Source organism: Thalassophryne amazonica, chromosome 3 (assembly GCF_902500255.1).
Source record: "Thalassophryne amazonica chromosome 3, fThaAma1.1, whole genome shotgun sequence".
Taxonomy (NCBI): domain Eukaryota; kingdom Metazoa; phylum Chordata; class Actinopteri; order Batrachoidiformes; family Batrachoididae; genus Thalassophryne; species Thalassophryne amazonica.
In genome coordinates, this window is record NC_047105.1 from 1,220,152 (window position 1) to 1,235,489 (window position 15,338).

At 43.2% G+C, this 15,338-nt stretch overlaps 1 protein-coding gene across 4 annotated transcripts in view; it reads right to left on the reverse strand.

Moving 5' to 3' along the window:
• The window catches only part of ube2c (ubiquitin-conjugating enzyme E2C), a 120,805-nt gene that overhangs the window by 58,368 nt on the left and 47,099 nt on the right, over positions 1–15,338 (reverse strand). For 2 of the 4 annotated variants that reach the window (XM_034164358.1, XM_034164339.1), the window contains exon 2: positions 4,226–4,340. In XM_034164358.1, coding sequence (XP_034020249.1) covers positions 4,226–4,320 — 95 coding nt within the window. In that variant the 5' untranslated portion in view covers positions 4,321–4,340. Of the gene's footprint in view, positions 1–4,225; positions 4,344–15,338 lie in introns of all 4 variants that reach the window. The other 2 variants (XM_034164366.1, XM_034164349.1) reach the window with 1 other exon arrangement.

Here is a 15,338-nt window from a genome sequence, read left to right on the forward strand (position 1 = left end):
TTTTCCAGCCGACTGATTCTGCTCTTTTTCTCTCTGTCTGAGGCACTGATGATGTCACATAAGGCTGACAGCTGCACACCACAGGGTGCTGGACTGAGCATGAGATGCCATGGTTAAAGCAGCACACTGCAGTTTGCATTTGGAATGTGCTCTGACAGGGTGACAGGCCCACTGATGACGTGATGGATGGATGCTTGCCCGGCATCCCAGGGAGCTGAATGACCCCCTGCCTGCTTTGCAACAGCTTGCATGGTCATCTCAATAATGCACTTCGTTTTGATGTTACCCCGGTTTTTATTTTTCACGTTTCTTCATCTTTGTAACAACCTTGTAATTATTAGAACAGCCTAAGCAGAGGATCACCCCTCTGAGTCTGGTCGGTCTGCTTGAGGTTTCTTCCTCAACATCACCTGAGGGAGTTTTTCCTTACAACTGTTGCCTGTGTGCTTGCTCTAGGGGTTGTTGAGGTTAGACCTTACTGTAAAGCGCCTTGAGGCAGGTTTGTTGTGATATGGCGCTATATAAATGAAATAAAATGAAAACTGAAATGGGCGCACAAGATGAGAAACTATGACACGTGCCATGGTTTCCGCAGAGTTAAAGTTTTGCCATTGTCAGCATACATGCGCCCACATGTACACAGGCAGCTTCAGTGGGGGGTTGGGGTGAGCATTAGCTCCCTGGGTGTTTAGAATCAGTGAATGAGAGCCAAATTTAGTTTACCCAGGTTAGTCCCAGTGAGATCAAGACCTTTTTTGCAAGGGAGACCTGGACAATTATGAAGTTTCCAAGTCATCTAACCTGCACATCTTTAAATGTGGGAGGAAACCGGAGCACCCGGAGGAAACCAGCACAAACACGGGAAGAACATGTAAACTCCACAGGTAAGAATCAAACCCATGACCTTCTTGTTGTGAGGCAACCGTGTTAATCACTAAGTCACCATGCTGCCAAGCCGATCCCGATACCTGAATTTGGATATCTGCCAATACTTTTCCAATCCTATACCAGAGCTCTGTTTGTTTTAATATTATCATCATTATGGATTTTATATGAGGATTTTCTTAAGAATTTTTTTTTATAGACTTAAAGAGAAAATTTCTCTCTCCCTTTTAGAGAAAGAGAGAGAGAGAGAGAAGGATTTTAATGGAGGCTTTTTCCCTTTCGGTGGACAGAATCTCTGTTCAGCTTCTTCTCCTCGGCTGCCTCGGGACAGTGAAGCGGCTAACATTTTAGCACATATTTTCAGCAACAATTCAGTTAATTTTTCGGAAAATCCGTGATCGATGAACAGACTATTTGGACCTGAGAGCCAGGCAATTTTTTCTGGATGAGCAACCACAGCAGGTGGAGCCACAGATGTGCGCACAGATCTCCACAGTGGGTCAGATCACGCGCTTCTCTTTGCAGCTTCTCCAGGACTCGGGCGCTACAGAGCTTCGTCCCAGTGCCGAGTCCTGGAATGTAGAGCAGAATGCAGACACACACTGCTCCAGCAGTGGTTCCAGGTGCATTTTGTTTAAAGTGTGGAGATCAGCTTTGGCTTCGGTTTCATTTTGTTCCTCTTTAGTTCCTTTTGCGCTCTTGATTTGCAGGATATTCGGTGATGGGAAAAAATCAAAAGCTCATTCGTCCACCTTTTTTTTTAATGATTTGTGAATTTTTTACTTTTCCCTTCGTTCAGGAATCGTCATATGCTGTGTGACTGGGCCATAAGATTGATGATTTAAAAAAAAAAAAATTCATGTTGATTTTTTTTTTTTTTTTTAACTGTATTGTGTGTTTGATTAGAAAGTCAAACACAAAAAGGAGTTTTCTACAAGTGGGAGGATCATTCCATCAGAACCCGCTGCCGACTACCCCGACTCTCCATCATTATTCAGCTTCAGATGACATCAGGGCCCAGTTTCATAAAGCCGTCCAAGCTGGTTTAGTCGACTAAACTCAGTCTATTAATCTTTTGATGTTAGTCATTGCACAAAGCGCTTAGTCAACTAAAGTTTAGAGTTAAGCCTGGTTCACACGACAGGATTTTAAAATTATCTTTAGGTTTCCAAAACCTGAGATATCACATACGGTGAAGATAAAAAAAAAAAAAAAAATCATAAATCTAACAGGTTTGGTCGTACAGTGTGTGGTGTTCAGCCACACGGTGAGGACAACACCACCACACACGAACCGATTTCACACACCAACATTCCCAGCTCAGACAGGAAATCTCGCAAAAACTCTGGAGATGAAACGTGACTTCAGAGTAAACGGAGATACTTTGTGGACTATTTAAAACAGAGGGGAAAAAACAATGCAAAAAGAAAAGGTGTTCTTTAAAGGAGTGGAGACAGCGCCACCACCGGACTTTCTGGTAAGTCAGAACAGCTATTTTGATTTTATTTTCCGCTCCATGCATGCGTCACCTCGCTTTCCGATTGGCTGCACGTCACATTCATCAGGCTGTGTGCTCATTTGTGGTCGGAGGACACAAGACTGCAATATCGGGCCAAGAAAATCCAACATGTTGAATATCCGTGATTTGCGATCGGAGCGCTCCTGACGCCCTTCCGAGCAGATCAGAGCGCTCTGAACACACCACACACGGCAGGAAGATCTGATAAGATTATCTTTAGCGTCACCACGATTGTTTGGGCATCCTTAAGATTGTCGTAAGAGGAAGATTGGGTCTGATATCGGCCTAATTATCCTGCCGTGTGAAACAGGCCTTAGCCAACTCAAGTTTTTAGCCTGGGACAGAGGAGGCTTACTGTAATTGACAAGACGTCAGTGTCTTACTTCAAAAATGGCAGGTATCACGTATAGGGATGGGTATGAAAAACCAGTTACTGTTAAGAATCGATAAATGATTCGATCCACCAACATCAACACCCTTTTTTGCTTAATGATTCCCTTATCGGTTCTTCAGTTCACATTACGCTGGAGCACCAGTTGTTTATTGGGAAAATGATCATTTCTCTATGCTGATTGTGGGCTGCTGTTTCTGAGAATCCGTGAAGCACCAGGTTGCAGCACAGGCAGTGGGTCCGCTATTTCTTCATTAACCTCAAAGCCATTTAAAGATGTCAATCGTGAGTCACCTTTGTGCTGATTAAAGTCACTAACTGGGACTCTTGTCTTGTTGTGGGCAAGAAACGAGAATCATCCTTCATTCCACATCTGGAGTTTTTAATTTGTTCCTTATTAACTTTTCGTGGGGCAGCGCATGCGATGATTCTCTGGTGTAAGCTGGACTCCCTTCACCAGTTTGTTAACTGAAGCTCAGGTAAAGGAAATAATAAGATCATCTGTTTTGTGGGACTAATTGCATGCCTCTAAATGTGCAATGATAGATTTCGGTTGGAATTAATAACTTCAAAGCGAATCGCTGTTTTAAATCAAATGACACCTTTTTCCAAACGCTGTACAGACAAACTACAACTGACCAAAACCATTTTTTTTCCTCCCAAAATGAGACATCTTACATTCTTTATGAATGACACTGATGTTGACATGCAACCGGCTGTAACAGCTCAGCTCAGAGGCTGTGGAGTTACATTTGTCTCATTAATACCTGAAAGGAAATGCTTTGAACAAAAACTACAGATTTGTTCAATTCTATTCATGTCCAGAGATTAGGGCTGGGGGATATGACATAAAATTCATATCACGATATAAACTGAATCCTTTCACTGTAACAGTATATATCACGATATAAACTTAAGTGTAAAAGTTATAATAAAAGTGTTTCTGAATGTGTCATTTATTCGCTTTGCAAAGCTAAACTGAAACAACAACAACAAAAAAAAAGATAATTAATTCTGAGTGCCTTAATTTTTTTCTCTGCTCTCCTACCCCGAGACAGAGCTCTCAGCACAGTTGAATGAGGAAATGTGAGATGGCTTATTGCAGCTTTCTGCAAATATGCAAACCAACCATAAAATTCACACACAAAAAAAAATCCAGTGCAGAAATTATTAATAATAATTCAGGTTATAGTAGGCCTTTAAACATAATTTAAAAACTTGGTAAGAGCAGGTGCGCTTCTCCTCCGGTGCAGCGGACTTGGCCACGTTTGGAAGTAAACAAGACTGTTGTGCACTGGTGAAGCAACTATGACCACAAAAATCGGCGAGGAATGTTAGATGGCTAATCTACAAGTCAGTAGACTAAAAGATTAGCGTGCTTTAAGAAACTGGGACCAGATCACTTGAGTAACTTTATGTGATAAATGTACCTTTTGGACACTGATCCCCGGGTGGTGCTGCTCCCGCTCTCGCTGGCCTTCAGAGTGAGTGAGGACACTGCAGGATCCACATTCTGAGATGCCATGTTTGCCAACTGCAAGCACGCTGCTGGGCAGAGACACAAACACGTCACCAAGCGCCCTGGACAGTTTCCACCATCCAGTTACTGTGTTAAAACTGCAGTCAGTCCTCCAGCGTCATAAAAAGTCAAAGATACGAGCGAAAGGCTGGCTTAAAAATCTAAAGTTAAGTGGGGGAAAAAGTAAATAATAATTATTAATAATTCAGTCACAGTAAGTGTTCACAGCTTCTCCCCTTTCCAGTCAGGGTCGCCACAGCAGATCTCAAGATCTGCTTATTGATTGAGCACAAGTTTTACACCAGATAGCCTTCCTGATGCAACTCTACATTACATGGAGGTAACAGGAGTGGTCTTGAACCAGGGAATTTATGATGTGCAGTTGATGAAAACTCATGTTTTCCTCTGGTACAACCCCAATTCCAATGAAGTTTGAAAGTGTGAAATGTAATAAAAACAGAATGCAATGATTTGTAAATCCTCTTCAACCTATATTCAATTGAATACACCACAAAGACAAGATATTTAATGATGTTCAAACTGATAAACTTGATTGTTTTTCTGCAAATATTTGCTCATTTTGAAATGGATGCCTGCAACATGTTTCAAAAAAGCTGGGACAGTGGTAACAATGCTCAAAGAACACCTGTTTGCAACATTCCACAGGTGAACAGGTTAATTGGAAACAGGTGAGTGTTATGATTGGGTATAAAAAGGAGCATCCCCAAAAGGCTCAGCCGTTAACAAGCAAAGATGGGGCGAGGATCAACGCTGTGAATAACTGCAATAAAAAAAATAGTCCAACAGTTTAAGAACAATGTTTCTCAATGTTCAGTTGCAAGGAATTTAGGGATTCCATCATCTACAGTCCATAATATAATCAGAAGACTCAGAGAATATGGAGAACTTTCTACACAAAAGCGGCAAGGCTGAAAACCAACACTGAATGCCCGTGACCTTCGATCCCTCAGGAGGCACTGCATTAAAAACTGACATCATTGTGTAAAGGATCTTACCGCGTCGGCTCAGGAACACTTCAGAAAACCACTGTCAGTTAACACAGTTTGTCACTACATGTACAAGTGCAAGTTAAAACTACCATGCAAAGTGAAAGTCAAACATCAACAACATCCAGAAACACAGCCGCCTTCTCTGGGCCCGAGCTCATCTGAAATGGACAGATGCAAAGTGGAAAAGTGTGCTGTGGTCTGATGAGTTCACATTTCAAATTGTTTTTGGAAATCATGGACGTCGTGTCCTCTGGACAAAAGAGGAAAAAGACCATCCAGATTGTTACCAGGGCAAAGTTCAAAAGCCAGAATCTGTGATGGTATGGGGGTGTGTTAGTGCCCATGGCATGGACAACTTACACATCTGTGATGGCACCATCAGTGCTGAAAGGTACATCCAGGTTTTGGAGCAACATGCTGCCATCCAAGCAACGTCTTTTTCAGGGACGTCCCTGCTTATTTCAACAAGACAATGCCAAGCCACATTCTGCACGTGTTAGAACAGCGTGGCTTCATAGTAAAAGAGTGCAGGTACTAGACTGGCCTGCCTGCAGTCCAGACCTGTCGCCCAATGAAAATGTGTGGCGCATTATGAAGCGCAAAATACGACAACGGAGACCCCGGACTGTTGAACAACTGAAGTCGTACATCAAGCAAGAATGGGAAAGAATTCCACCTACAAAGCTTCAACAATTAGTGTCCTCAGTTCCCAAATGCTTACTGAGTGTTGTAAGAAGGAAAGGTGATGTAACACAGTGGGAAACATACCACTGTCCCAGCTTTTTTGAAACGTGTTGCAGGCATCCATTTCAAAATGAGCAAATATTTGCACAAAAACAATCAAGTTTATCAGTTTGAACATTAAATATCTTGTCTTTGTGATGTATTCAATTGAATACAGGTTGAAGAGGATTTGACAATCATTGGATTCTGTTTTTATTTACATTTTACACAATGTCCCAACTTCACTGGAATTGGAGTTGTATATCAAGTGTATTCTGGTTAATGCTTTCCACAGATCATCAGATTGGTGATTAAAATAGATTGAGAACATTATCCAAACTATTGTGAAGTGCTGCAACGTCTTTTCTTTCATCTGTGCGGGGGGGATTTCGGCTACATATTTGATTTAAAAGTATTATTAGGAGGTAATCTAACGCTATCTCATATTATATTTTGGAGGGGTAAAGCGAAGCAGACCATGTTGGAAAAGAATTATAGATTATCATGTATGAATGAATACACACACACAGGTCCCCTCGCTATAACGCGGTTCACCTTTCGCGGCCTCGCAGTTTCGCGGAATTTTTTAGTGCAATTTGGCATGCTTTTTTTTTTTTTTTTAACAGCACATTGTGTTCTGCGTCCTTATCAGGCAGGCCGGTCGCAGCACCGATCAGCATCACCGCGATTGCTCTCACTGCCTCTGATGCACTTACTGAGTCTGGGGGCTCGGTAAACGCAGAAGCGGGCCACTCACATCGCCCGCCTGTCTGCTGTTTGGAGCTGCGCCAAATCTGGCAACAGGTCCAGAGACTACGCTCGCTGTTTTGATGCGGATGTTGACCGCAGCCGCAGAGCTCCGTGGCCACCGAGAGAGGACTTGGATTCTTTGCGGGTCCTGCATCCGTAACTCGGGAAGCAGTGAGTGAAGGGAGAGTTCTGCGTGTGTCTGTTTATAATCTTCTCTCCCAGAAGAAAAAAGAGAGAAAAGTGAGAAAATGCTAATGCCTGTTTGAGAAAAGTGTATAAAGTGTGTAGTGAGGGGTTTTACAGCCTTAAAACATCTATAATTACAAAAAATAGCGCTGACTATTTCACAGATTTCGCTTATTGCGGGTTATTTTTAGAATGTAACTCCCGCTATAAACGAGAGACCACTGTGTGTGTATACACACACACACACACATATATATATATATATATATATACACACACACACACACACACACACACACACACACACACACACACACACACACACATACACGAGGTCTGTTAGAAAAGTATCCGACCTTATTTTTTTTTTAAAAACCATATGGATTTGAATCACGTGTGATTACATCAGACAAGCTTGAACCCTCGTGCGCATGCGTGAGTTTTTTCATGCCTGTCAGTTGCGTCATTCGCCTGTGAGCAGGCTTTGTGTGAGCACTGGTCCACCCCTCTCGTCTATTTTTTTATTGCGAATAAATGTCTGAATGATTTGGAGCTTTGCTGCATCAATTTTTTTCCAGAAACTGTAAGACCTCCAGGTGGACACCGTTCGAAAAATTAATATGGCTTTCAGGGATGATTTTATGGGGATTAAACAGATTACAGGGTGTTACTGCCCCTTTAAGGATGGCCCACAACTGCAGAGAGCGCGGCGCGCTCCCAGCCCCCGTCGACAGGCTGACACCCCGCACAAACAACCAGATCATTTCCAACGTGAAAGCTTTGTTGATCCGGGACCTCGTCTGACTTTCACAAAAAGGCAGAAGATGTGGACATCAGCACTTTATCGGCACATTCCACTGTTACAGGAGTTTTTTTTCATGGAAAAAGAAGCGGAGGGACACACCACGGAGCTGTTCATTACGCGGGACAAAACCACCTCGGTGCTGGTCTCACAGAACGGCTTAAAGGTGGATTTCAGACGGATTCCGGTTGCTTTCCAGTCATGCGAATATCCGATTGTGATTGTGCATGAGCTGGACATGCCCCAACATGTCCCGTGAGGCTTCATCACGGCGTTGCTTTGCGCCGAGCGGCTGCACCGTGACGCGCGGAACTCCGCACGTCTGTCTTAATGTGCCGGAAAAGTGCTGATGTCCACGTCTTTTCACAATTCCTGTGCTAGTCAGACGACATACCGGATCAAGACAGCATCCAATTTAGAAATGAATAGCACATTTCACTGTTACAGGAGTTTTTGTCACGGGAAGAGAAGCTGCTCCACCGCGCATCGCGGTGCAGCCGCTCGGCACAAAGCAACGCCGTGATGAAGCCTTCCAGGACATGTTGGGGTAGGTCCAGCAAGTCCAGCTCATGCACAGTCACAATCGGATAATCACACGACTGAAAAGCAACCGACAGCCGTCTGTAATCCACCTTTAAGCCGTCCTGTGAGACCAACACCGAGGTGGTTTTGTGCCGCGCCATGAGCGGCACGGTGGTGCGTCCCTCCGCTTCTTTTTCCATGAAAAAAAAACTAACGGTGGAATGTGCCTTTAAAGTGCTGATGTCCACATCTTCTGCCTTTTTGTGAAAATCAGACGAGGTCCCGGATCAACAAAGCTTTCACGTTGGAAATGATCTGGTTGTTCCAGCGGGGTGTCAGCCTGTCGATGGGGGCTGGGAGCGCGCCGCGCTCTCAGGAGTTGTGGGCCGTCCTTAAAGCAGCAGTAACACCCCGTAATCTGTTTAATCCCCATAAAATCGTCCCTGAAAGCCATATTAATTTTTCGAACTGTGTCCACCTGGAGGTCTCTCACAGTTTCTGGAAACAAATTGATGCAGCAAAGATCCAAATCGTTCAGACATTTATTCGCAATAAAAAATAGACGAGAGGGGTGGACCACACCTCACTCCAAGCCTGCTCACAGGCGAATGACGCGCATGCGTGCGTGTGTGTGTATATATATACATACACACACACACACACACACACACACACACACACACACACATATACATACACACACACGGTCTGTGAGAAAAGTATCGTACCTTTTTATTTTTTTCAAAAACTATATGGATTTGAATCACGTGCGATTACATCAGCCAACGTTGAACCCTCGTGCGCACGCGTGAGTTCTTTCACGCCTGTCGGTTGCGTCATTCGCCTGTGGGCAGGCTTTGAGTGAGCACTGGTCCACCCCTCCCGTCGGAATTCCTTTGTCTGAAAACTTGTTGAGAGACTGCCGCTTTGCTTGATCAAAATTCTTTCAGAAACTGTGAGACACATCCAAGTGGACACCATTTGAGAAATTCATATGGTTTTCGGTGAAAATTTTAAGGGCTGATGAGAGATTATGGAGTGTTACTATTGCTTTAAGGACAGCCCACAGCGCCGGACGGCGTGCCATGCCCCGAGCCGCCGTCGTCAGCCTGTTTCAAGCTGAAAACTTCCAAATGTAAGCCTCTGTTGATGCAGGACGTCGTGAGAGAGCAGAGAAGTTTCAGAAGAGGTCGGGATCAGCAGTTTATCCGGACATTCCACTGTTAAAGGAGATTTTGTAATGAAAGACGTGCGGACGAATTAGCGCGGCGGCACAGAAAAACACCTCCGTATTGGAAACCATTCGAAAGATTCAGGCAGCTTTCAGTCGAGTGAGTATCCGAGAAATTGTTTAACAGCTGGGCATGTTCCAACTTGTCCTGTAAGGCTTATAACGGAGGTGTTTTCCTGTGGCGTCGCGTCATGAGCGACTGGGTGCCGACGTGCGAATCCGTCCGCACGTCTTTCATTACGAAATCTCCTTTAACAGTGGAATGTCCGGATAAACTGCTGATCCCGACCTCTTCTGAAACTTCTCAGCTCTCTCAAGACGTCCTGGGTCAACAGAGGCTTAAATTTGAAGGTTTTCAGCTTGAAACAGGCTGACGACGGTGGCTCGGGTGAGGCGCCGTCCTGCGCCGTGGGCTGTCTTTAAAGCGATAGTAACACTCCATAATCTGTCATCAGCCGTTAAAATTTTCACCGAAAACCATATGAATTTCTCGAATGGTGTCCACTTCGATGTGTCTCAGTTTCTGAAAAAATTTTGATCAAGCAAAGCGGCAGTCTCTCAGCAACTTCTCAGACAAAGGAATTCCGACGGGAGGGGTGGACCAATGCTCACTCAAAGCCTGCCCACAGGCGAATGACGCAACCGACAAGCGTGAAAAAACTCACGCATGCGCACAAGGGTTCAAGGTTGGCTGATGTAATCGCACGTGATTCAAATCCATATAGTTTTTGAAAATAATTAAAAAGGTACAATACTTTTCTCACAGACCTCATATACATACACACATACACATATATACATATATATACACATATATATCAATCAATCAATCAATTTTTTTTTTATATAGCGCCAAATCACAACAAACAGTTGCCCCAAGGCGCTTTATATTGTAAGGCAAGGCCATACAATAATGATGTAAAACCCCAACGGTCAAAACGACCCCCTGTGAGCAAGCACTTGGCTACAGTGGGAAGGAAAAACTCCCTTTTAACAGGAAGAAACCTCCAGCAGAACCAGGCTCAGGGAGGGGCAGTCTTCTGCTGGGACTGGTTGGGGCTGAGGGAGAGAACCAGGAAAAAGACATGCTGTGGAGGGGAGCAGAGATCGATCACTAATGATTAAATGCAGAGTGGTGCATACAGAGCAAAAAGAGAAAGAAACAGTGCATCATGGGAACCCCCCAGCAGTCTACGTCTATAGCAGCATAACTAAGGGATGGTTCAGGGTCACCTGATCCAGCCCTAACTATAAGCTTTAGCAAAAAGGAAAGTTTTAAGCCTAATCTTAAAAGTAGAGAGGGTGTCTGTCTCCCTGATCTGAATTGGGAGCTGGTTCCACAGGAGAGGAGCCTGAAAGCTGAAGGCTCTGCCTCCCATTCTACTCTTACAAACCCTAGGAACTACAAGTAAGCCTGCAGTCTGAGAGCGAAGCGCTCTATTGGGGTGATATGGTACTACGAGGTCCCTAAGATAAGATGGGACCTGATTATTCAAAACCTTATAAGTAAGAAGAAGAATTTTAAATTCTATTCTAGAATTAACAGGAAGCCAATGAAGAGAGGCCAATATGGGTGAGATATGCTCTCTCCTTCTAGTCCCCGTCAGCACTCTAGCTGCAGCATTTTGAATTAACTGAAGGCTTTTTAGGGAACTTTTAGGACAACCTGATAATAATGAATTACAATAGTCCAGCCTAGAGGAAATAAATGCATGAATTAGTTTTTCAGCATCACTCTGAGACAAGACCTTTCTGATTTTAGAGATATTGCGTAAATGCAAAAAAGCAGTCCTACATATTTGTTTAATATGCGCTTTGAATGACATATCCTGATCAAAAATGACTCCAAGATTTCTCACAGTATTACTAGAGGTCAGGGTAATGCCATCCAGAGTAAGGATCTGGTTAGACACCATGTTTCTAAGATTTGTGGGGCCAAGAACAATAACTTCAGTTTTATCTGAGTTTAAAAGCAGGAAATTAGAGGTCATCCATGTCTTTATGTCTGTAAGACAATCCTGCAGTTTAGCTAATTGGTGTGTGTCCTCTGGCTTCATGGATAGATAAAGCTGGGTATCATCTGCGTAACAATGAAAATTTAAGCAATACCGTCTAATAATACTGCCTAAGGGAAGCATATATAAAGTGAATAAAATTGGTCCTAGCACAGAACCTTGTGGAACTCCATAATTAACTTTAGTCTGTGAAGAAGATTCCCCATTTACATGAACAAATTGTAATCTATTAGACAAATATGATTCAAACCACCGCAGCGCAGTGCCTTTAATACCTATGGCATGCTCTAATCTCTGTAATAAAATTTTATGGTCAACAGTATCAAAAGCAGCACTGAGGTCTAACAGAACAAGCACAGAGATGAGTCCACTGTCCGAGGCCATAAGAAGATCATTTGTAACCTTCACTAATGCTGTTTCTGTACTATGATGAATTCTAAAACCTGACTGAAACTCTTCAAATAGACCATTCCTCTGCAGATGATCAGTTAGCTGTTTTACAACTACCCTTTCAAGAATTTTTGAGAGAAAAGGAAGGTTGGAGATTGGCCTATAATTAGCTAAGATAGCTGGGTCAAGTGATGGCTTTTTAAGTAATGGTTTAATTACTGCCACCTTAAAAGCCTGTGGTACATAGCCAACTAACAAAGATAGATTGATCATATTTAAGATCGAAGCATTAAATAATGGTAGGGCTTCCTTGAGCAGCCTGGTAGGAATGGGGTCTAATAAACATGTTGATGGTTTGGATGAAGTAACTAATGAAAATAACTCAGACAGAACAATCGGAGAGAAAGAGTCTAACCAAATACCGGCATCACTGAAAGCAGCCAAAGATAACGATACGTCTTTGGGATGGTTATGAGTAATTTTTTCTCTAATAGTTAAAATTTTGTTAGCAAAGAAAGTCATGAACTCATTACTAGTTAAAGATAATGGAATACTCAGCTCAATAGAGCTCTGACTCTTTGTCAGCCTGGCTACAGTGCTGAAAAGAAACCTGGGGTTGTTCTTATTTTCTTCAATTAGTGATGAGTAGAAAGATGTCCTAGCTTTACGGAGGGCTTTTTTATAGAGCAACAGACTCTTTTTCCAGGCTAAGTGAAGATCTTCTAAATTAGTGAGACGCCATTTCCTCTCCAACTTACGGGTTATCTGCTTTAAGCTACGAGTTTGAGAGTTATACCATGGAGTCAGACACTTCTGATTTAAAGCTCTCTTTTTCAGAGGAGCTACAGCATCCAAAGTTGTCTTCAATGAGGATGTAAAACTATTGACGAGATACTCTATCTCCCTTACAGAGTTTAGGTAGCTACTCTGCACTGTGTTGTTATATGGCATTAGAGAACATAAAGAAGGAATCATATCCTTAAACCTAGTTACAGCGCTTTCTGAAAGACTTCTAGTGTAATGAAACGTATTCCCCACTGCTGGGTAGTCCATCAGAGTAAATGTAAATGTTATTAAGAAATGATCAGACAGATGGGAGTTTTCAGGGAATACTGTTAAGTCTTCTATTTCCATACCATAAGTCAGAACAAGATCTAAGATATGATTAAAGTGGTGGGTGGACTCATTTACTTTTTGAGCAAAGCCAATAGAGTCTAATAATAGATTAAATGCAGTGTTGAGGCTGTCATTCTCAGCATCTGTGTGGATGTTAAAATCGCCCACTATAATTATCTTATCTGAGCTAAGCACTAAGTCAGACAAAAGGTCTGAAAATTCACAGAGAAACTCACAGTAACGACCAGGTGGACGATAGATAATAACAAATAAAACTGGTTTTTGGGACTTCCAATTTGGATGGACAAGACTAAGAGACAAGCTTTCAAATGAATTAAAGCTCTGTCTGGGTTTTTGATTAATTAATAAGCTGGAATGGAAGATTGCTGCTAATCCACCGCCCCGGCCCGTGCTACGAGCATTCTGACAGTTAGTGTGACTCGGGGGTGTTGACTCATTTAAACTAACATATTCATCCTGCTGTAACCAGGTTTCTGTTAGGCAGAATAAATCAATATGTTGATCAATTATTATATCATTTACCAACAGGGACTTAGAAGAGAGAGACCTAATGTTTAATAGACCACATTTAACTGTTTTAGTCTGTGGTGCAGTAGAAGGTGCTATATTATTTTTTCTTTTTGAATTTTTATGCTTAAATAGATTTTTGCTGGTTATTGGTGGTCTGGGAGCAGGCACCATCTCTACGGGGATGGGGTAATGAGGGGATGGCAGGGGGAGAGAAGCTGCAGAGAGGTGTGTAAGACTACAACTCTGCTTCCTGGTCCCAACCCTGGATAGTCACGGTTTGGAGGATTTAAGAAAATTAGCCAGATTTCTAGAAATGAGAGCTGCTCCATCCAAAGTGGGATGGATGCCGTCTCTCCTAACAAGACCAGGTTTTCCCCAGAAGCTTTGCCAATTATCTATGAAGCCCACCTCATTTTTTGGACACCACTCAGACAGCCAGCAATTCAAGGAGAACATGCGGCTAAACATGTCACTCCCGGTCTGATTGGGGAGGGGCCCAGAGAAAACTACAGAGTCCGACATTGTTTTTGCAAAGTTACACACCGATTTAATGTTAATTTTAGTGACCTCCGATTGGCGTAACCGGGTGTCATTACTGCCGACGTGAATTACAATCTTACCAAATTTACGCTTAGCCTTAACCAGCAGTTTCAAATTTCCTTCAATGTCGCCTGCTCTGGCCCCCGGAAGACAATTGACTATGGTTGCTGGTGTCCCTAACTTCACATTTCTCAAAACAGAGTCGCCAATAACCAGAGTTTGATACTCGGCGGGTGTGTCGTCGAGTGGGGAAAAACGGTTAGAAATGTGAACGGGTTGGCGGTGTACACGGGGCTTCTGTTTAGGGCTACGCTTCCTCCTCACAGTCACCCAGTCAGCCTGCTTTCCCGGCTGCTCGGGATCTGCCAGAGGGGAACTAACGGCGGCTAAGCTACCTTGGTCCGCACCGACTACAGGGGCCTGGCTAGCTGTAGAATTTTCCACGGTGCGGAGCCGAGTCTCCAATTCGCCCAGCCTGGCCTCCAAAGCTACGAATAAGCTACACTTATTACAAGTACCATTACTGCTAAAGGAGGCCGAGGAATAACTAAACATTTCACACCCAGAGCAGAAAAGTGCGGGAGAGACAGGAGAAGCCGCCATGCTAAATCGGCTAAGAGCTAGTAGCTACGCTAAGCTAGCGGATTCCTAAAACACGCAAAGTGAATAATGTGTAAATAATTTAGAGGTGATTCAGCAGAATGAGTGCTTTAGTTAAGGCACATAAAGATTACACTGGGAAACAAATCGTAATCTAGATAACTAGATCAATCTAACTGCGCAGATTAAACAGCTAACAGATACAGAAAAACACCGCTGTGCTCCGGAACAGGAAGTGATACAATACCGCAGTGAGAGCCAACCACCAGACTTCGTACATATACATACGAGGTCTGTTAGAAAAGTATCGGACCTTATTTTTTCAAAAACCATATGGATTTGAATCACGTGTGATTGCATCAGCCAAGCTTGAACCTTCGTGCGCATACATGAGTTTTTTCACGCCTGTCGGTTGCGTCATTCGCCTGTGAGCAGGCTTTGTGTAAGCAGTGGTCCACCCCTCTCGTCGGATTTTTATTGCGAATAAATGTCTGAACGATTTGGAGCTTTGCTGCATCAAATTTTTCCAGAAACTGAGAGACCTCCAGGTGGACACCATTCGGAAAATTCAGATGGCTTTCAGGGATGATTTTATGGGGATTACACAG